The 21663-nt window shown below is 44.2% G+C and overlaps 1 protein-coding gene across 5 annotated transcripts in view; it reads left to right on the top strand.

The window, feature by feature from the left end:
• The window catches only part of LOC123772798 (uncharacterized), a 352704-nt gene that overhangs the window by 234765 nt on the left and 96276 nt on the right, over positions 1–21663 (top strand). For 4 of the 5 annotated variants that reach the window (XM_069324451.1, XM_069324448.1, XM_069324447.1 and 1 more), the window contains one exon: positions 9423–10503. In XM_069324451.1, coding sequence (XP_069180552.1) covers positions 9423–10503 — 1081 coding nt within the window. The remainder of the gene's footprint in view (positions 1–9422; positions 10504–21663) is intronic. The other variant, XM_069324449.1, reaches the window with a different exon arrangement.

Raw genomic sequence — 21663 nt, 5'->3', positions numbered from 1 at the left:
AGACCTGGTTGGGTCTCGTGTGGGACTCTTGGACCGCTTCCTTGTCTCTCCTTTTGGAGTCTCTCCTTTGGCTGCAGTCCTGCATATCTTTGTTTCTTGTCACTTGGCAGTTGCTCGAGGGTCTGTGCAGGAGCCTGAACTTTGTGTTGGTCTACCCGCCGGGTCGGGTTTGGCTTCGTCGGCTGTTCTGGTTCCTTCGAGGACGTCCCTCTGCCTCTCTCACAATTGCTAGGTTCGACCCCACAGGGGCCCTTACATCGGCTGCTGCTTCACCAGCTTCCTCTTCGGGTTTTTCGGAGTTCAGTGCCTTGGCACCTACCCGAGCTGTCGCTCGATGTGTTCACGGACGCGTCATCTCTCAGCTGGGGCTTTGTGACCAGTGCTCTCCAGGCCAGTCAGGGGCGGTGGGGTCTGTCCTTCCGTCGGGCCAACAGCACGGTGCGGGAGTACGTGGTGGTGTGGTTTGTGCTTTGGAAAGTTTGGGTCGCCTGTGGATCGACAATTCGGCTCCATTCAGATTGCTTCTCGGTGGTTCATTGCCTGAACCGAGGGGGTTTGATACGGTCCTTGGCTCTTTGTAGCTGGTCGCTTTGGGTGACTCGTCTGCTGAGTTCTCGGGGTTTGGCTTTTTTGGCGGTTCACATCCGAGGGGTGGCCAACGTCCTGGCAGATGGCTTGTCCCAGTTCGATTCCCTGTCCACAGAATGGACGGTCGATTCCGACTCATTCAGTCGGCTCTGCCAGACGTTTGGGTGCTTGGAGGTGGACTTATTTGCATCAGCATGGTCGAGGCATCTTCCGGTATATGTGGTGCCCTTCCCCGACCGCGAATGCCATTGGGATCGACGCCTTCCGGCAGGACTGGTTGAGGTAGGTTCCTGTAGCTCTTTACCCCGGTTCAGCTGTTGCTCCAGGTAATGGCTCACTTGGAGACTTACCAGAGGGGAGTAGTCCTCTTGACCTGGTAGTGGCCGGCCCAGTCATAGTTTCAGGCACTTCTTGACCGGTGTCCAAACCCGGTGATTTTTCCGCTGCACCGCCTCTTTCAACAGATTGGCCTGGTTCGTTACGAGACTGGTTCACTCTTCTCGAATCTTCGCGGTTGGTGTTTTTGACTCGAGTTTATCATCACTTGTATGGTGGTCAGGTGGCTTCCTTGATGGTGTTCCATCTGCGGGCTTCATTTCGGCGGCAGTATGAAGTTTCCTGGTGGTCCTTCTGTTTCTAATTGACTCTTCATTGTACTTCGCTTTCAGTTCAGGTGGTGTTGTCCTTTCTCTCGTGGTTGTTCCAGGACCATCATCTTATGCCGAATACTGTTGCCTCATATCATGCGGTGCTGGCGGAGCCACTGCAGCTGACTTTCGGTATAAATGTTACTTCTGCTGTGTTTCGCAGACTGTCTCGTGCGTTATTTCATCTCCGGCCTGCTCATGCACCACGTGAGCTGTCCTGGTCTTTGGACAGAGTGCTCTCCTATCTCTCTTCTCCTCGGTTTGTTGTGGCCTCTTAGGTTCAGGATTGTTTTTTGAAGGCTCTTTTCGTGTTGGCATTGGCCTCTGGAGGTTGGGTTGTGGAGCTTCATGATCTTCTCTGGCGCAGGGGTTTCTGCTATTTTGGTCGTGGTGATAGGTTTGTTTGTCTACAGCTGTCTCCTTTTTTTCTGTCAAAGAATGAGACTGCTGCTTTCCAGAGGGGTCCTTGGGTTGTTGATGCTTGGTTGGTCAGGCCGGGGGTGCATCATGTGTTGTGCCCGGCCCTCCGCCATGTGTGCCATGGCTTCTGTGTCCGGGGACGCACTTTGGGTTGATCAGGTTTCCTCTCTTCCCTGTTCGATGGTACGGGTCTCTCAGGTCCTGTTCGCAGGTACGGGTCTCTCAGGTTGTCCACAGAGTTATTAAATCTAGCCAGCCTGCGGTCTATCCTCATGCCCATGATGTTCATAAGTTTGCTGCTCTTGCTGCCGTCTTTGGTAACATGTCCTGGGCTGACATTCGGGCACAGGGTTTTTGGCGGTCGAACTGGATCCTGGCTGTATGCTACTTCGAGTTGAGATGTGAGCACCGACCGCCTCCCAAGTAAGTCCCCTTCTTTTTTGTCTGCAGTGAAGTAGCTTCAGGGAGCTGAAGGGACTCCCCCCAGATAATCAGCATTGTATGTAATGAAATGCCATTTTCTAGGTGAGACCCGGAGGCTTCCCCGCAACCCTCCCTTTCCCCAATTGGTGTGTTTTTTTTTTTTTTTTTTTTTTGCGTCTTTTGACATCTAGCCTCCAATTGGGGTGTGGATAGCCAGCGTGAGTGGTCTGGGGCTCCCCCTTCCCACTCCCAAGGAGGGGGGGGAGCTGCGCAGACCAGAAGTGCGGCACGTGTGACGTCATGCTCGTTTGCTCGTTTTCATTTGGGGAGTTCTGTCCACTCGTTAGTTTTCAGTAGTAGTTTTAGCCAGAATAGGGAGTTTGTTTTGAGGTGCTTACCTTTCTGGGTGCCTAGCCCAGTCGATGGCAGACACAGAATGCTCCAAATCACGTAATTACCTAAGTGTAGTTACAGGATGAGAGCTACGCTCGTGGTGTCCCGTCTTCCCAGCACTCTTTGTCATATAACGCTTTGAAACTACTGACGGTCTTGGCTTCCACCACCTTCTCACTTAACTTGTTCCAACCGTCTACCACTCTATTTGCGAAGGTGAATTTTCTTACATTTCTTCGGCATCTGTGTTTAGCTAGTTTAAATCTATGACCTCTTGTTCTTGAAGTGCCAGGTCTCAGGAAGTCTTCCCCTGTCGATTTTATCAATTCCTGTTACTATTTTGTACGTAGTGATCATATCACCTCTTTTTCTTCTATCTTCTAGTTTTGGCATATTTAATTATTTAATACGTATGTGATACGTGTAATACGTATTTAATATTTACGTGTGCACTTCTATAGGCCATTGTTCCTTGTGCCTCTCTGAGGGGGGGGGCCAGGTTCTGGCTCGTGGTCCCCGGTAGGCCTAGAACGCCATTCACACTGATGCCGAAGTCTAATAATATACATATCAGCCTGGATAGCTCCTGGGAGCCTCTGGGTCTCGCCCAGAAAATGGCGTTTCATTACATTCAATGCTGGTTTTTTGGTCTTGGGTAGAGTATGCATCAAAATGTGACACTATTAGGACAGGTTGTTTCTGTTCTTGCCTCTGTTCATGGTTTCCCCTTTGGCTCTGGATGTCTTTTTGAAGGTGGTGTTCTTGTTGGCCCTCACCTCTGCCTGTCATGTTCTTGTTGGCCCTCACCTCTGCCTGTCATGTTCTTGTTGGCCCTCACCTCTGCCCGTCATGTTCTTCATGCCAGACCTTCATGCCCTTCTTTGGAGGGAAGAGGTTGCTCCTTTGATCCTGGTGGGAATTTTGTTTGTTTTCAACCATTCTAATGATTGCTGATGTTAATTAGAGTGGTTGGTGGCTGGGAGTGCATCATTTTATATGTCTGGTGGCTGCTCTTCGCTGGTACCTGCAGGTTACTGATTCTGTTCAAGTTGACGCATTGTGGGTTATCTCATTTCTGTGGTTCCCTGTTTCAAGGCTCGCATTTCCCAGGTCATCTGCTGTGTCATTAAGTCCAGCGAACCTGCAATCTGCCCTCAAGCCCATGATGTTTGCAAGTATGCTGCTTTGGCATTTGGCTTCACTAATATGTCCTGAGCTGATATTCAGACATGTAGATTTTGGCGGTCTAACAGAGTTCTTGCGGCTTATAATTGGTTAATGTTCTTGGTCCAAGTCAGTCTTGTGTTGGTTTGACCCCATGTCCCTTGGCCTGGATTATCTCCTTCGTCTTAGTACCTGTCACCTCTTCTCTGTGGTTAATTAGCTTCAGGGAGTCACCAGCATGGGGGGGAGGAAGCTTCCCAAGAAACCCAGAATTGAAGGTAATGAAATCCCTCTTTCTGGTACAGCTTCATTGGCTCCCTGTTTCCCGCCCTTCCCTTCAAGTTTGTTTGTTCTTTGGTGAGCTGTTTATCAACTCCAGAATTTGCTGGTCAGGGAAGCTGGCTGTAGGCTGGGGTCAGGTTGCCTGGCAGCAGTTAGTGATACTAATGAGTTTGATCTAGTTTAGAGTGAATCTATTGTTTTGTTTTAATCATTTGTGGAGTTGTCTAACAGTTTTGACGCTTCATTTTCTGTGAACCTTCCAGTTGTCTGTAAAGCTTCACTCACTTTCTGGATTCTTTCCTGGTGGGGTGGTGAATTATCACTCACTTTCTGCACCTCTGTGAGGGACTAGATTCTGGCTCTGGTCCCTGGTAGGACAAACAGATATCTCTTGTGACTAATGTGACCCTTTAGGTGGAGCAGCTTGAGTGAGATAGCTTTATGAAGCCATTTGGGGCTCTACCAGAAAAGAGGCATTTCATTACATTCAGTGCTGGGCTTTTGCAGTACTGTATATTGAAGTAAACACCGAGCTATTTTGACTATTACTGGCATTTTTACTGTGTAGGGGGACACAGATGGCAGTTCCCGCTCCTTCTCCGAACTTCTCCAAAGATACTTCTTATGCTGCTGGGGCCGACCTCGAGTAGACGACTCGACCCCACTCCTCCTCCCGTCTTGAGACACTCATTTGTAATGGACATTTCCACCACTGATTAGATTTATGTAATGGCTACCACTACATTGTCCTCATCCTGAGAACAAAATTTACACACACATTTTAATTTTTTCCTACAGTAGCATTTTAACCTGCTTGTGACTTATTTATTTGCATAGGTGTATGACAATTATCCCATAGAATGCACGGTGTTGTAACGATCTTTAGTTTGCAGGTTCCTCTGTGTTATGAAAGTTTGAGCAGAGTTGGCACGTTTTATTATTTTCGAGGAAATTAATAAATTTTGAATAATATATCTGCACCTATAAGGAAATTTACAAAAATTCAGATTTTTTTTTAGTTTATATTCATTAATTAACCAACCAATAAACAAGTGACTGCCATCAACATTTTTCTGAGCTATCCCTCCTGGTTTCTTTCTAAGGCAAGGTTCTTATGGTTTCATTGGAAAGGTTCATAGACATGACAGCTAGACATTCTGCACAGGCATTGTATTGACTTTTTACAGCCTCACTTCTGGGTCATACTGGTGCTGATAAAACAGTAGAGAAATGTACATTACAACTGATTGGAGAAATATCTCCAAAAATTATTCAAGGTGGCCTGCCATGCTGCTACATACCTCAAAGTATCGCCAGGTGGCAGCACCGGCACAATACAGTACATTACAGCATCACTGTACTGAGCTGCTTCCATACTAGTTTCTGGACTATTTGTGAAAGGGCAGTGACAGTATTCAGTTAAAGTTAGTTTAGTTTAGTTTAGTAGTTTAGCTCATTTTTTATGCACACCATACCAATCATATGGGCGGTAGTGCAAAGGGTTACAGAGGCACATAATGGGCTCAGGGATTGAACCCCACAATTCATGTAGCTAAGCAAGTTAGTCTTGATGAGCTAGTTACAAACATCAATGCACATCGTCATATCAACAATGAGCTTGAGACCGACTACAAGTACAGTTTCTAAATTAGGCAACTGACATATGTGGAGAGCTAGTCACAATTGATATGTTTATCCTGCACACCGCCCCCTCTCCCATCCAGTGGGCAGCAGTGGTTACCTTACCTTGAGGTGATTTCGAGGCTTAGCGACCCCGCGGCCCGGTTGTCGACCAGGCCTCCTCTTTGCTGGACTGGTCAGCCAGGCTGTTGGATGCGGCTGCTCGCAGCCTGATGTATGAGTCACAGCCTGGTTGATCAGATATCCTTTGGAGGTGTTTGTCAAGTTCTCTCTTGAACACTGTGAGGGGTTGGCCAGTTATGCCCCTTATGTGTAACAATCACATAAAAATCAATGATAGGTTACAATTGCTATGTAGCTCATACCCCTCAGCTCGAGGACTAGCCTGTTGGTATACCTCTGAACCTTTTGTAACTTTGCTTTGGGTTTGACTAGATGTGGACTTCAGGGTGGAGCTGCATATTCCAGTATTGGTCTGACATATGAAGTATACAAGGTTCTGAATGATTCCTTATACAAGTGTCTGAAGGTAGTTCTTATGTTTGCCAGCCTTGCATATGCTGCTGAAGTTATCCTTTTGATGTGGGCTTCAGGGGACAGGTCTGGTTTGATATCGGCCTCCAGAGCTTTCTCTCTTCTTGACTCGTGAAGGATTTCTTCTCCCAGCTGGTACCTTGTGTTTCTCCTCCTGTTCTCTACGTCTATCTTCATCACTTTGCACTTGCTCGAGTTAAACTCTAGTAGGCATTTGAAGCTGTGTAGTTTATATCAAACAGACTAATAATGGCATAATTGGCACTCTTTTTGGGAATGGAAGCCAAACTGGCAGGGACTTAATATGTTACATTTTAGAAGGTAGGACTAGAGCTGTTTGTAAATAATTTTATAAAATATTTTTTGATAGTGTTGGTAGATTTGATATTGGTCTGTAATTGTTTGTCAGCTGTATTGCCTCCTTTATGAACTGGAGTTACTCTTGATTTTTTAAGGATATAAGAAAAAATATGACTCTAGATTAATGATTGGTGTCAATGGTGTCACTTGATGGCAGTCTTGGGTCAAAATGACCTCTCACCTAATATGTTGTATTTTGTGAGATCAACTAATCTATTAATAATCTCATGAATTAGTAAAAAAATTAAAGTTCAGTAATATTTACATTTTCTGAGTATGTACACTGTACATGTATCAGCCTCGATAGGTTAGGTGGGTGTTTGGATGCTAGGTGGGTCAACGAACAGACGGCATGAATCCTACTTTGCAGTCTGTGATGAAAAAAAGGTGCTTGAAAGGGCTCCATGACTGTGAATATACCTGACCTGGTAGGGATGGATTGAAAAGACCCGTGTTGTGTAAGACCCAACTGTGTACATGCCATCACTGTCTATGCAATCTGTCCTCCTACAAAGAACGTCGCTTTTTGCTCGTTTGCGTTACATATGGCCAAAAATTGTCGTTTTAGAAAATGGAAGTGACTCGCAAAAGTGACTTACTGTCCTGTTTTCTGTTTTGGGTTCTTTGGTAGGTTAGGAGAGAACACATTAAATTTACAGTTTTCTTGATGTTAGGAACCTTACAAGGACAGGCTGGTCTATGACCCTTTCTAATGAAACCAGAAAAGATGTGGCTTTAGTAAAGAACTTAATGTAATGCTCTGAAAGGTGCTTTTTGTGGTCAATCAAAGCCGTGATTTATTTTTGCATGACATTACATGCTATGGCTTGCACTTACTGACAGTCTGTGTTAACACTTGTGGCTTTATTAATATTCTTTAACACTTGCTTTTTATACACTCGTAAATGCTGTATTTTACAGATATGTAGTAAAACCAGAGTTATAATTTATAAATCTGTATATCGATGACACATTTTATGCTTGATGTTATTAGTAATTTCTCAAATGGTATTTTTTATGGAATGGCTCACAACAAAGGCAAAGTTACAAAAGTTAATAATGCTTGAACAAATCTACAAGGGCCGTGATGAGGGTTCAAACCTACGTTCGACAGGATCCCAGACGCTGCCTTAACCCTTGGGCCGCTAAGGGTCATAATGGCTTCAACACCCACAGGCGCAACCAAAAAAAAAAAAATTCCAAAAAAATTCTTTTGTCTTATAAAAGGCTTCATTTGTGTTCCCTGATCACGGAATAAATAACAAAAAATTTGTAGGTGACATATTTTAGCCGCAATAGGGTAGGGAAGTCTGGCAAAAAAGGGGCATTGCCTTCGCCAGACGAGGTCTACTCCGCCCGAGCTGTCAGGCGGCAGTTGCCACAAATATATTATTACCTAATTATTTCAATGTCTCAGATTTTTTCTTTGTTTTTTTGCAGTAATATTACTCAATAGTGTGTATTGTGATATATTTATATAATAAAATGTATGAATCATCGCTGTACTCAAAATTATGGTGTGCATATTAGTGATTCAATTATTATGCTCATAAAACAATAAACAAATAGCTTTGCTGTTATTACACTATACACAGGTTATATATAAGTATCTGCATGTTTTGCTCACCATAACGAACCACTAAGTTGGCATTGAGTCAAAATTCAATGAGGAGTGACCGCCTCACACCACCCAGCCACTCGTTGCCACTCCCTCCTTCAACAACACCTCACTCGCCCTCATTCTCCTCCCACAATACTGTTTTTGTATTTATTCACTATACTCAGACGTTATATATAAGTATTTACATGTTTTGTTCACCATAACTGTACATCTAAGCTTGTATGGTGAGTAAAGGCAATATAAGACATAGCTACTCACACAGTCAGCTGGTGGCGGCCGCCCTCAAGGCCAGACGCTCTAATATTTCTCCTCCAACAATACTGTTTGTAGTGTTATTACACTATATACACACATTATATATAAATATCTACATGTTTTATTCACCATAACTGTACAAATAAGCTGGTATGGTGCCCAAAGACCACCAGTAAACAACATGACAAATCGTGCAGACGATGCACCTCCCTCACCAAAATGGCGGCTCCCAACATACTCCTATTGCTGTATTACAGTCTATACACACATTATACATAAGTATCTACATTTGTGTTCACCATAGTGAACCACTAAGCTGGTGTGGTAAGTCCAGTCAATAAAAGTTAAAGCTACCACAAAAAGCTATAAAAGCTACCACACACAGTCAGAAGACAATGCCACCTCCCTCCCTCCCTCAACATTTCTCCTCCCTCCATGGAGCACAGCGCTAAATATCACCACAATCCTACTATTATCAGAATCCTGGTCAGTTTTATCACAGTCAGGGGTCTTCTATAATATTATCATAGTTAAATAATAGCATGAACATATATATTTTGACATTTTTAGCTGATGCTGTGGTCACAAGCTGAACAGCGGTGTTGTGAGCTCATGCTGCGTGCATCAGCCTTGGTGGCTTGCTCAGTATTGAAGCTCTCACACCCAGGAATGTTGGCCAGGATTTTTTTTCTAGGTGGCGTCTGTCAAGTATCGGTCATGGCTGCACTATAGCTGCTCCTATCCCACGTGGGGCATTTAAATTAAGGCGCTAGACACTAAAACAGCTATTAATGTATTGCGCGGTTCTGGTTTTGTTTCTCAAATCATCTATATATGTATTGCGCGGTCTAATCGTTAATCGACATGGTAAAAGAATTGCAACTGGAAGTTCTACTGACCTTAAATCACATATATTCCTCAATACAATACTGCCTTGATTAAGTCAGCGTCTGTTATTCTCTCGGACGTAGGTTCGAACCCTCGTCATGGCCCTTGTGGATTTGTTCATTTGATGCATCACGCTATTGTGATTTCTGTGTGTAATAATGCTTGATTAATGTTGCTAACCTTTCATGTGGTATTTTTCCTGGCAGCAAGATCCTCGGCCAGGTGGCAGACACATCTGCAAGAAACACAACCCCGGCTCTCACTCACCCAACTCCCTTCCGTCATCCTCCGACAACCTACTAACCTCTGCCAAAACACCTGCTGCATCACATCAAGGAAATTTAACTAAATCTTCAGGTGTTAACACAGATGCTGGTGATGTGGATGATGTTCAACAGGTTCCCACTCGACCAGGTATACCTGTGAAGGACATGTGCATCTGTACATATTTATCTAGTATAAATAATGAGCATGTTATAAATGATAACAAAGTAACTACAGAGGGAAACACTGATATTAGTGGAGCTTGTACATGTAGAGTGCATGCCATGAATGACCTTTCACAGACTCTAGATTATTGTGGCATATTAGACAATTCTACAGCTGGCAAGGTCAATAATGATGCACTGGCAGCTTTCTCCATAAATGAATTTGCAAACTTGGATAATCTACAAGAAAAGTTTAGTAATTCCTCCTCTCCTCTTTTAATGGAATCCCACAACCTTACCTTGACAAGGATAATTTCTTCGTCTAGTTCTCCGCTTGGTGCAGTTGATCTTAGCCTGGACTATAACCCCTCTAGCTATGGTGATGTTGGTTCATCTTCTGAGAAAGAGAGACTTCCATTGGAAGAATTATCTGGTTTAACATATCCTTCCTCTTCAGCTCCTGTAGTCGAAAATCTTAAAACTAATGTAGAGCTCCTGGTAAGCCGCAACGCCTCGTTCCCTATGATTACTGACCCGCCGCATGCCTTTAGCATTCTCAAGAACCATCACCACAAGCACGAAGAGACCCGTGAGTGTGATAAGCCTGCTTCTTCCTTCGCCTCATTCTCTCTAACTGCTGACCCGCCGCATGCCTTTAGCATTCTCAAGAACCATCACCACAAGGACAAAGAGACCCGTGAGTGTGATAAGCCTGCTTCTTCCTTCGCCTCATTCTCTCTAACTGCTGACCCGCCGCATGCCCTTAGCATTCTCAAGAACCATCACCACGAGCACGAAGAGACCCGTGAGTGTGATAAGCCTGCTTCTTCCTACCTGGCCCCTCCACCAACCTTGCCAGGTAACTGCATGCATTATTTACATGGTTTGAAACATGCTTTGCAGTAACTTCAATAATGTACTTTAGAAAGGTAACTTTTACATTTAACAATTTCTAACTCATCATCATGCTAACGGTTTTGTGGAACACATTGTATTGTGATGGCACATGTTCAATTGACAACGTTCAGCTGTCCATCTGTTTACCCATCCGTCTGTTCAGCCATCCATCTGTTCAGCCATCCATCTGTTCAGCTGTTTATCCACCCACTTGTATATTTAGTTTCTATTCAGTCACTATAGATTATTTTATATATTATATATTTATGATTTTGATACCTGCAACAAAATACATTAAGAAATATATTTGCCATTAAATTCAATAGTTTATTCTCATCCATTATCACATTCCTTGCAAATGATATCCCAGCGATCCAAACCAATGCCGATGACCACCTTACAGGCAACTATCCTGAGTCTCTGTGCCTAACTTCCACAAATTCCTCAGATGTTAATGATATAATCCTCTCACTTAAAATTATGTCAAGTATCTCTGCTGAGATACTAACTCTTATTTACAAAAAAAGCCTCTAGGTTTTTAGTCAGGGGTCATGCCTTCTAATACCTGCAATCTTAACTCAGTGACAGGCTCCAGTATGTCTCTGTCAATGCAACTCATCCTCATAAACAAAAGACGGAAATTATTCCATGCACCCATGAAACGCCCTGTTTTTGTGGGGAGCCCCGTTGGCTCGCTGAAGCTATCCTACTGATGATGAACAAACCACACACCAGATGATGAAGAAACAACAACATTTTGCTCCATCCTGGACCATTATTAGGTCATATGTGATGACCTGATAATGGTCCAGAACGGACCAAAACGTTGTCGTTTCTTCAACTTTTGTTGTGTGGTTTAGTCATCATATCTTCAGCCACATTATTGTGACTCATGTCTGCATATTCTACTGATCTCCTACTATCCTATTTTGGGTCATCAGTTGCAGAGTTCTTGTTGCCTACCAGGCACCAGGGCCAGAACCTGGCCCCCCCCCCTCAGTGAGGTGCAGGGAGCAATGGCCTATGAATGCTTTACATTTAAAGTCTGTCATACTTGCCATTGACCAAGGAAGGCACCCAGAAAGGTAGGCAAAACAAAACAAACTGTCTGGATGAAAATTGTAACTTATATTGTCAAGATGCAAAAGAACTCCTCTACAAAGAAAAGAAACTAGCCAACACTTTGTTCAATTAACCACCCACAGGTGAAGTGGGAGCCGGGCCGCTATCGTTTAGCTCCTGACTGATGTGCTTGCTAGTCGAATGTTGCCTCTGTATATGATTTCCTGTTCTGAGATTTTGTGAGTTCTGTTCTCAAGTTCTGAGCCTTATGAGGCTGTTCTTGCACTTGTGGTGTGCACTGTCCAGGAGTTCCAGGGTACCCGTGCTGCATGCATTTAGGGACACCTTCCCTAGGCGTTCCGTGAATACTGCCCTTGTATGGTCAGGGGGTTCTCTTCCCTGGGGAGTTTGGGATTCACTCCACATTAGAGGACTTCTTCGCATGTGGTTGTCTTCGCCCTTGAGGTATGTCGGAGGTCTTGGGCCTTCTGCCTTGCCCCAGGTAGGGTAATGTTTATTGGCTGGTGGGGAGCACTGCGACTGGTGCAGCCTGCTTCAGCTATGACATGGTGGCTGACATTTCTCTCCGACTGCTTCTTTTGCTGTTGTGGAGTTTCAGCAGTTTGTTGTTTTTGTTTCGGTTTGCTGTCTTTATTTTTTTTGCCTGTTTTGCACAGGAGTGCTGTTTAACACCTTATTATGGGGTAGCCTCGTTTGCCGCTCTCGCTCTTACTGGGTTCGGTACCATGGTGCCTTCCTCCTCCTTTGCTCGATGTGTTTACGGATGCCTCGTCTGTTGGTTGGGACTTTGTGACCAGTATTCACAAGTCTGGCAAGAGGGAATTTACGGCAGTCCATGTGCCGCGCTCATAGCAAGGTGCAGGAGTTTGTGGCTGTGTGGCTGATGCTGCCAGAGGATTTGGCTTCCTCGGGGCTCGGTGATCCGTCTCCATTCAAACTACTCCCCTGTGATACATTGTCTTAACTGGGGGAAGGGGGGGGGGGTCTCTTCGGTCCTTGGCTCTTTGGAGCTGGTTGCCTCGGGTAGCTCTTCTGCTGAGTTCTTGGGGATTAGCTCTCCACACTGTTCACATCCAGGGAGTGTCCAATGTCCTGGCAAATGGCCTGTTTATTTCATTCCTCTTTCCACGCAGTTGACGGTTGATGCCGCTTCCTTCCTTTGGCTTTGCCGGATGTATGGTTGCCCAGAGGTGGATCTCTTTGCGTCGGCATGGTGTCAGCATCTCCCTTTGTTCAGTGGTGCCTCGACTTACGATTTAAATCCATTCCCAGAGACGGATCGTAAGTCAAAATATCATTAGTAGAAATTAATTTTCCCATAAGAAATAATGGGAATTGAATTAATCTGTTCCACACCCCCACAAATATTAACTTAAAAATACATTTTATACCGAATAACACTACAATACAGTATGTATATCTTACCTAGTAGATATACATCATAGATATACATACATGTATATCTTACCAAGTAGAGTACCTTGAATGAGGACTCTTGTTGGTGTATGGTAGACGGTGAGGAGGAGGGGGGAGGTGGAGAAGCATTAGTCTTTAGAAGAGGAGTCTCCTTCCATTATAACATCAGGTTACCTTACCTTGAGGTTACCTTGAGGTGCTTCGGGGCTTAGTGTCCCCGCGGCCCGGTCGTCGACCAGGCCTCCTGGTTGCTGGACTGATCAACCAGGCTGTTAGATGCGGCTGCTCGAACCTGACGTATGAGTCACAGCCTGGTTGTTCAGGTATCCTTTGGAGGTGCTTATCTAGTTCTCTCTTGAACACTGTGAGGGGTCGGCCAGTTATGCCCCATATGTGTAGTGGAAGCGTGTTGAACAGTCTCGGGCCTCTGATGTTGATAGAGTTCTCTCTCAGAGTACCTGTTGCACCTCTGCTTTTCAAAGGGTGTATTCTGCACATCCTACCATGTCTTCTGGTCTCATGTGATGTTATTTCTGTGTGCAGATTTGGGACTAGCCCCTCAATTATTTTCCACGTGTAAATCATTATGTATCTCTCCCGCCTGCGCTCAAGGGAGTACAGATTTAGGCTCTTTAGTCGGTCCCAGTAATTTAGATGTTTTACTGAGTGGATTCTAGCAGTAAAGGATCTCTGCACACTCTCCAGGTCAGCAATTTCTCCAGCTTTGAAAGGGGCTGTCATTGTGCAGCAGTACTCCACTCTAGAGAGCACAAGCGTTTTGAAAAGTATCATCATCGGTATAGCATCTCTAGTGTAAAAAGTTCTTGTTATCCAACCTGTCATTTTTCTTGCAGTTGTGACGGCTACTTTATTGTGTTCTTTAAAGGTAAGGTCTTCCGACATGAGTACACCCAGATCCTTTACATTGCCTTTTCGTTCTATGTTATGATTTGCCTGAGTTTTGTACGTGGTTTCTGTTTTTATATTTTCAATTTTTCCGTAGCGCATGAGCTGGAACTTATCCTCGTTAAACACCATATTATTTTCTGTAGCCCATAGAAAGACCTGATCTACATCTGACTGGAGGTTTGCTGTGTCCTCTATGTTGCCTACTCTCTTGAAAATCCTAGTGTCATCTGCAAACGATGATACAGTGCTATAGGTTGTGTTCTTGTCTATGTCCGATATGAGGATGAGAAAAAGTACTGGAGCAAGCACAGTACCCTGGGGGACTGAGCTCTTCACGGTTGATGGGCTGGATTTTATTTTGTTGACTATTACACATTGAGTTCTGTTAGTCAGGAAATTGTAGATCCATCTGCCTATTTTCCCGGTAATTACTTTTGAACGCATTTTATGTGCAATAACACCATGGTCACATTTATCAAAAGCTTTTGCGAAATCTGTGTAAATTACATCAGCGTTTTGTTTGTCTTCCATAGCATCTAATGCCATATCATAGTGGTCCAGCAACTGCGACAGGTAAGAGCGCCCTGTTCTGAAACCATGTTGTCCGGGGTTATGGAGATGCTGTCATTCCATGTATTTTGTGATCTTACTTCTTAGCTCTCTCTCAAAATTTTTTATGATGTGCGATGTTAGTACTATCAGTCTGTAATTTTTTGCCTCTGCCTTATTTCCTCCTTTATGGAGTGGTGCTATCTCTGCTGTTTTTAGTATGTCAGGGATAACGGCAGTATCTAGGCTTTGTCTCCACAGAATGTAAAGGGCCTGCGATAGTGGTTTTTTACAGTTCTTGATGAATATTTGAGATATATACAAGAGTTATTACATTCTTGTACAGCCACTAGTACGCGTAGCGTTTCGGGCAAGTCCTTAATCCTATGGTCCCTGGAATACGATCCCCTGCCGCGAAGAATCGTTTTTTCATCCAAGTACACATTTTACTGTTGCGTTAAACAGAGGCTACAGTTAAGGAATTGCGCCCAGTAAATCCTCCCCGGCCAGGATACGAACCCATGACATAGCGCTCGCGGAACGCCAGGCGAGTGTCTTACCACTGCACCACGGAGACTGCAATGCATCTATATATATAATATGGAGTTCCAAGTATCCGGGCCTGGTGCAGAGTGCATAGGCATACTGTTTATGGCTTCTTCAAAATCTAGTGGGGATAGGGCGACGTCTGATATATGATTTGATGTTGGTATCATATCCATGAAAAATTCATTTGGGTTATCAGTCTTTAGTGTATTTAATGGCTCGCTGAAAACAGAGTTGTACTGTTACTTTCTCAGTAACTCGCTCATTTCTTTGTTGTCATCGGTGAAAGTTCCATCTCCCTTTCGCAGGGGCCCGATACTAGAAGTGGTTTTTGATCTTGATTTTGCATAGGAGAAAAAATATTTTGGATTTCTCTCTATTTCACTGATGGCCTTTTGCTCTCTTTGCCTCTCCTGGGTTTTGTATGATTCTTGTAGCTTGAGATCAATTGTTTCTATTTCTCTATCTAATCTCCTTTGCCGTTCTTGAGATAGGGTGCGACTCTCAAGTTGTTCCGCGATTCGTTTTCTTCGCCTATATAGGGAACGACGTTCCCGTTTCAATCTGCATCTCTTTCTCTTTTTTCTTAGGGGTATGCGGTTTGAACATATTTCTAGTGCTACTGAGCTTATTTTTTCCAGGCACTGGTTCAGGTTTGCATTTTCTAGCTGTTCTTCCCAGTTTATTTCTGTGAAGTCCTGGTTTATTTGCTCCCAGTTTATCTGTTTGTTATTGAAGTTGAATTTGCTGAAATCTCTAACAACACTTGTTTTTCCCTACATTGTAACACTTGTCTGAAGTGAGACATCACATTGTCATTTAAAATCTTAACACAAGGGTCTGCTACCGCTTGAATTGGGTGACACTTTTCAGCAAAACTTTGCAATTCTTCCCATACTGCACACATTTTCTTAATAAATGAGAAAGGGACATTCTCTACTCTTCATCAACAACTACTGGTGTATGTGGTGCCCGTCCCCGACGGCGAGGCTGTCGAGATCGATGCCTTTCGGTAGGACTGGTCGAGGTGGGGGCTCCTGTACTTTTTTCCCCTGGTTCAGCTGTTGTTCCAGGTCCTGACTCGCTTGAAGACTTACCAGGAGAGAGTAGTCCTTTTGGCCTCATGGTGGCTGGCCCAGCCTTGGTTTCAGGTGTTGCTTGCACGGTGTCCGGACCTGGAGGTTTTCTCATGGCTCCGTCTCTTTCAGCAGTTCGGACCAGTGTGTCATGTAGCTGGTTCGATCTTCTCCTCAAGTCTACGAGTATGGTATTTTTTACTCGAGTCTATCATTATTTCTATGGTGATCAGGTGGCTTTGTTCTTAACCCTCAAACTGCTAGGGGCCCAAATGGAATTCACACCCACAGGCGCAACAAAAAAAAAAAATTCCAAAAAATTCTTTCGTCATAATTATAGAAGTGTTCATTTTTGTTCCCTGTTCACGGAAAAAATAACAAAAAAATCGTAGGTGGCATATTTTAGCCGCAATAGGGTAGGGAAGTGTGGCAAAAAAGGGGCGTTGGCAGAGCCTTCGCCAGATGAGGTCTACTCCGCCCGAGCTGTCAGACGGCAGTTGCCACAAATATATTATTACCTTATTATTTCAATGTCTCTGATTGATTTTTTCTTAGTATTTTTGCAGTAATATTATTCCATACAGTGAATTGTGGTATATTTATATTATAAAATGTGTGAACCATCGCTGTACTCAAAATTATGATGTGCATATTAGTGATTCAATTATTATGTTCATAAAACAATAAACAAATAGTTTTGCTGTTGTTACACTATATACACAGGTTATATATAAGTATTTGCATGTTTTGTACACCATAACGAACTACTAAGTAGGTCTTGTGAGTCAAAAAGCAACGAGGAGTGAAACACCAAATACCATCGAGCCACTCACTGCCACTCCCTCCCTCAACACCTCCTCACTCACCTCCTACAATACTCTTTCTGTATTTATTCACTATACACAGACGTTATATATACGTATTTACATGTTTTGTTCACCATAACTGTACATCTAAGCTTGTATGGTGAGTAAAGGCCACAAAGACGTAGCTACTCACACAGTCAGCTGATCGGCGGCCGCCCTCAAGGCCAGACGCACTAATATTTGTCCTTCAACAATATTGTTTGTGGTGTTATTACGCTATATACACACATTATATATAAGTATCTACCTGTTTTATTCACCATACCTGAACAAATAAGCTGGTATGGTGCCCAAAGACCATAGTGGCCATCAGTAAACACCATGCCAAGACGTGCAGACGACGCTCTTCCCTCACCAAAATGGCGGCTCCCAACCTACTCCCCTCACTGTTATCACACTCTATACACACGTTATATATAAGTATCTACATTTGTGTTCACCATATCGAACCACTAAGCTGGTATGGTGAGTGCAGTCAATAAATGGTGGCCACACACAGTCAGAAGACGACGCCACAACCCTCCCTCCACAGCCTTACGCCTCCCTCCATGGAGCACAGCGCTAAATATCACCACAATCCTGGTATTATCAGAATCCTGGTCAGTTTTATCACAGTCAGGGGGCTTCAGTAATACTATCACTGCTAAATAATAGCTGTATCATATATATTATGGTATTTGTAGGCGATGCTGTGGTCACAAGCTGAACAGTGGTGCTGTGAGCTCGTGCTGCATGCGCCAGCCTTGGTGGCTTGCTCAATACTGACGCTGTAACACCCAAGAATGTTGGCCTGGATTTTTTTTCTAGGTGGCATCTGGCAACTATCGGTCGTGGCTGTACTATAGCTGCCCCTATCCCAGGCGGGGAGTTTAAATTATAGCGCTAGACACGAAATCATATATAAATGATGTGCGCGGTTTCGGTTTTGTCACTGATATCATTTATATATGATATGCGCGGTTTGAGGATTAATGTCCAACCTGCGGGATTCGTCTAGGCAGCAGTATGAAGTCTCTTGGCGGTCCTTTCATTTCTTTCTTAGTCTTTGTAGGTATACTTCGCTGTCAGTTAAGGTTGTCTTGTCCTTTCTTTCTTGGTTGTTCCAGGACCATCGTCTTATGCCGAATACTGTCGCCTCCTATCGTGCATCACCGTCGGAGCCGGTGCAGCTTGTTTCGGTATTGATGTTACTTCTGCACCGTTTTGCAAGCTGTCTCGTGCTTTGTTTCACTTCCAGCCTGCTCATGCGCCACTTGAGTCGTCCTGGTTGCTTGACAGGGTGCTCTCTTATCTCTCTTCTCCTCAGTTTGTTGTGGACCCTTCGGTTCAGGATTGTTTCTCTAAAGCTCTTTTCTTGTTGGCATTGGCCTCTGGGGGGGGTCGGGTCGGGGAGCTTCATGCTCTCCTCCAGTGCAGGGGTTTCTGCTTGTTTGGTCCTGGCAGTAGGATTGTTCGTTTGCAGCTGTCTCCTTCTTTACTGGCAAAAAATGAGACTGCTGCTTTCCGAAAGGGTCCTTGGGTTGTTGATTCTTGGTTTGTTAGGCCGGGGGTGCAACATGTGTTGTGTCCGATTGCTGCTCTTCACAGTTACTGTATTTGCGCGCCACACGGACTGTAGCTGGGGATGCGCTCTGGATTGATCCGGTCTCTCTTTTACCCTTTTCCAGGGTTCAGGTCTCCCAGGTCATCCACAGGGTTATTCGGTCTAGCCAGCCTGTGGTCTATCCCTGTGCCCATGACGTTTGCAAGTTTGCTGCTCTTGCTGCTGTTTATAGTAATATGTCCTGGGTTGACATTTGGGTGTGGGGTGTTTGAAAGACAGAGTCCTGGCTGCGCGCTACTTGGTACACGTTCCTGGGCCTAGTTGGGTCTGTGTCGCTTTGGGTCGGCGGTTGAAGCCAGTTGTCTCGAATTCGTGTTGAGGAGTGAGCAGCGCCCACCTCCCAGGTAAGTAGGTGCCTATGGTTTTCTTCTGTGGGTAGGTTGCTCTGGGGAGCCGACGGGGCTCCTAACCCAGAAAACCTGCGTTGAATGTAATGAAACGCAATTTTCTGGGTAAGTCCTGGAGGCTCCACAGCAACCCTCCCTTCCCCGGTCGGCGTTTTTTCGCATGTTTTTGATATCCAGCCTCAGAACTGGGGTGTGGATGGCCAGTGCGTGGGTGTGGGGCTCCCCATCCCCCCCCCCCTCCTGGGGAAGGGGAAGCTGTGCAGACAGCGGCGCAGCGACATGTAACGTCATGCTCGTTTCTGTTTGGGGCATTCTATCCACTTGTTCAACTTTTTGTATCAATTTTCACCAGAATAGGGGTTTGTTTTGGAACGGTTACCTTTCTGGGTGCCTGACTCAGTCGGTGGCAGACATAGAATGCTTCCAACCACACGGGGGTTTCTATAGGCCATTGCTCTTCATACCTCTGTGCGGGGGGCCAGGTTCTGGCTCATGGTCCCTGGTAGGCCCACAGAACTCCATACACATGACTGATGCCAAAGTCTGACATTAGCATATCAGCCTGGATAGCTCTGGGGAGCCTCTGGGACTCGCCCAGAAAATGGTGTTTCGTTACATTCAACGCTGGGTTTTTTCACACTTCTAATAATGTTAAATATCCTCCCCTGATCACATATCTGTTGAAATAAAATAAAAATTGTACCTACTTTGGCTGCAGTGGGGTCCAGAAAATGGCATGTGACGTCACGGTTTGGTGGTCGCCCGTGGCATAGACTCTTGGAGGCAGTCGCATGCCAGCTTCAACATGCACGAGTTGCTACAAATATTTTTTTATAATTTTTTCCGCACAATTGCAAATGCATTTACAGTATATTGTTTTTTCTAGTCAAGCCTATGTATATTGAACACGTTAACAAAATTCTGGCAGTAGAACATCCATACTGTTCTAAGACACTGTGTTACATGTATCACAAATGTGTCCACAAACATTGATCATATTTCCACTATTTCATAGCACGAAAAACTTGAGTCCAAACTCGTGCTGCTTTGATGGGATGTATTGCTTGAATGCCAGTTGTCCCTTGAAGAGAACTAGCGATTCTTCAATCACCACATTCTGTCCTGGCACAAAAGAGTCCTGGAACCTTCCTCTCATATCACTAAAAATCTTCTGCACCTTCCAAAGTCTAACGTGTCTATCTTCATTATCATTGTTCTCAAAGTGCAGGCACCTGAGAAACAGCAGGAACCTATCATGTGACAAGTACCTGTTGAACACGGGGAATGGAACAAGGTTGTCTCTGCTCCATTAACCCTTACACTGCTCAGGGGTCCTTGGGACATTTACACCCCTGTGCGCAAGAAAAAAAAAAAATCAAAAATTTTTTTTCGTCTTCTAAACATGTTAATTTGTGTCCCCTGAGCACGGAAAAAATAAAAAAAAAATCGTAGGTGACATATTTTGGGCGCAATTGACCGAGGAAGTCTGGCAAAAAGTGGGCGTTGACAGAGCGGTCGTCAGACCCGGTCAGCGTCACCCGCGTTGACAGATGGGAGTTGCCACAAAGATATTATTACCTAATTGTTTCAATGTCTCCGATTGATTTTTTCTTAGTTTTTTTGCAGTAATATTATTCAATAGTGTGTATTGTAATATATTTATATAATAAAAGTGGTTAATAATCGCTATACTCAAAAGTATGATGTGCATATTAGTGATTCAATTATTATGTTTATAAAACTATAAACAAATAGTTTTGCTGCTATTACACTCTATACACAGGTTATATATAGGTATTGGCATGTTTTGGTCACCATAACGAACCACTAAGTTGGTATTGAGAGTCGAAAAGCAACGAGGAGTTACCGCCACACACCAGCCAGCCACTCGTTGCCACTCCCTCAACACACGCACTAAACTTTCTCCCCCAACAATACCAGTTGTGGTGTTATTACACTATATACAGACGTTATATATAAGTATGTGTATATTTTGTTCACCACAACTGTACAGCTAAGCTGATATAGTTAGTTCAGGCACTAAGAGTCGTCGCTATACACAGATGGCGGCTGGCGGCTCTCTCACTCATTCAAGGTCACACGCACTAAACTTTCTCCCCCAACAATACCATTTGTGGTGTTATTACACTATATACAGACGTTATATATAAGTATGTATATATTTTATTCACCACAACTGTACAGCTAAGCTGATATAGTTAGTTCAGGCACTAAGAGTCGTCACTATACACAGATGGAGGCTGGCGGCTCCCTCACTCTTTCAAGGTCACACGCACTAAACTTTCTCCCCCAACAATACCTTTTGCAGTGTTATTACCCTATATACACATATTATATATAAATATCTACATGTTTTATGCACCATAACTGTACACCTAAGCTTGTAGTGCGCCCAAAGAGCATAGTGGCCACCCTCTAAACAGCTAGACAAATCGTGCAGACGACGTCACCTCCGTCACCCATATGGCTCCTCCCAGCATAATCCTTTTGCTGTTATTACACTAATACACACATTATATATAAGTATCTACATTTGTGTTCACCATAGAGAACCACTGACCTGGTATGGTGAATGCAAACAATAACAGCTAGCCACACAGTCAGTAAACGATGCTGTCTCCCTCCATCTCTCAGCATCACTCCTCCCACAGCGCTAATTATTACAACAATCCTGCTATTACCACAACCCTGGTTATTTATATCAGT

Source organism: Procambarus clarkii, chromosome 14, assembly GCF_040958095.1.
Source record: "Procambarus clarkii isolate CNS0578487 chromosome 14, FALCON_Pclarkii_2.0, whole genome shotgun sequence".
Lineage (NCBI taxonomy): Eukaryota > Metazoa > Arthropoda > Malacostraca > Decapoda > Cambaridae > Procambarus > Procambarus clarkii.
This window is presented reverse-complemented; position numbering and strand designations above follow the sequence as displayed.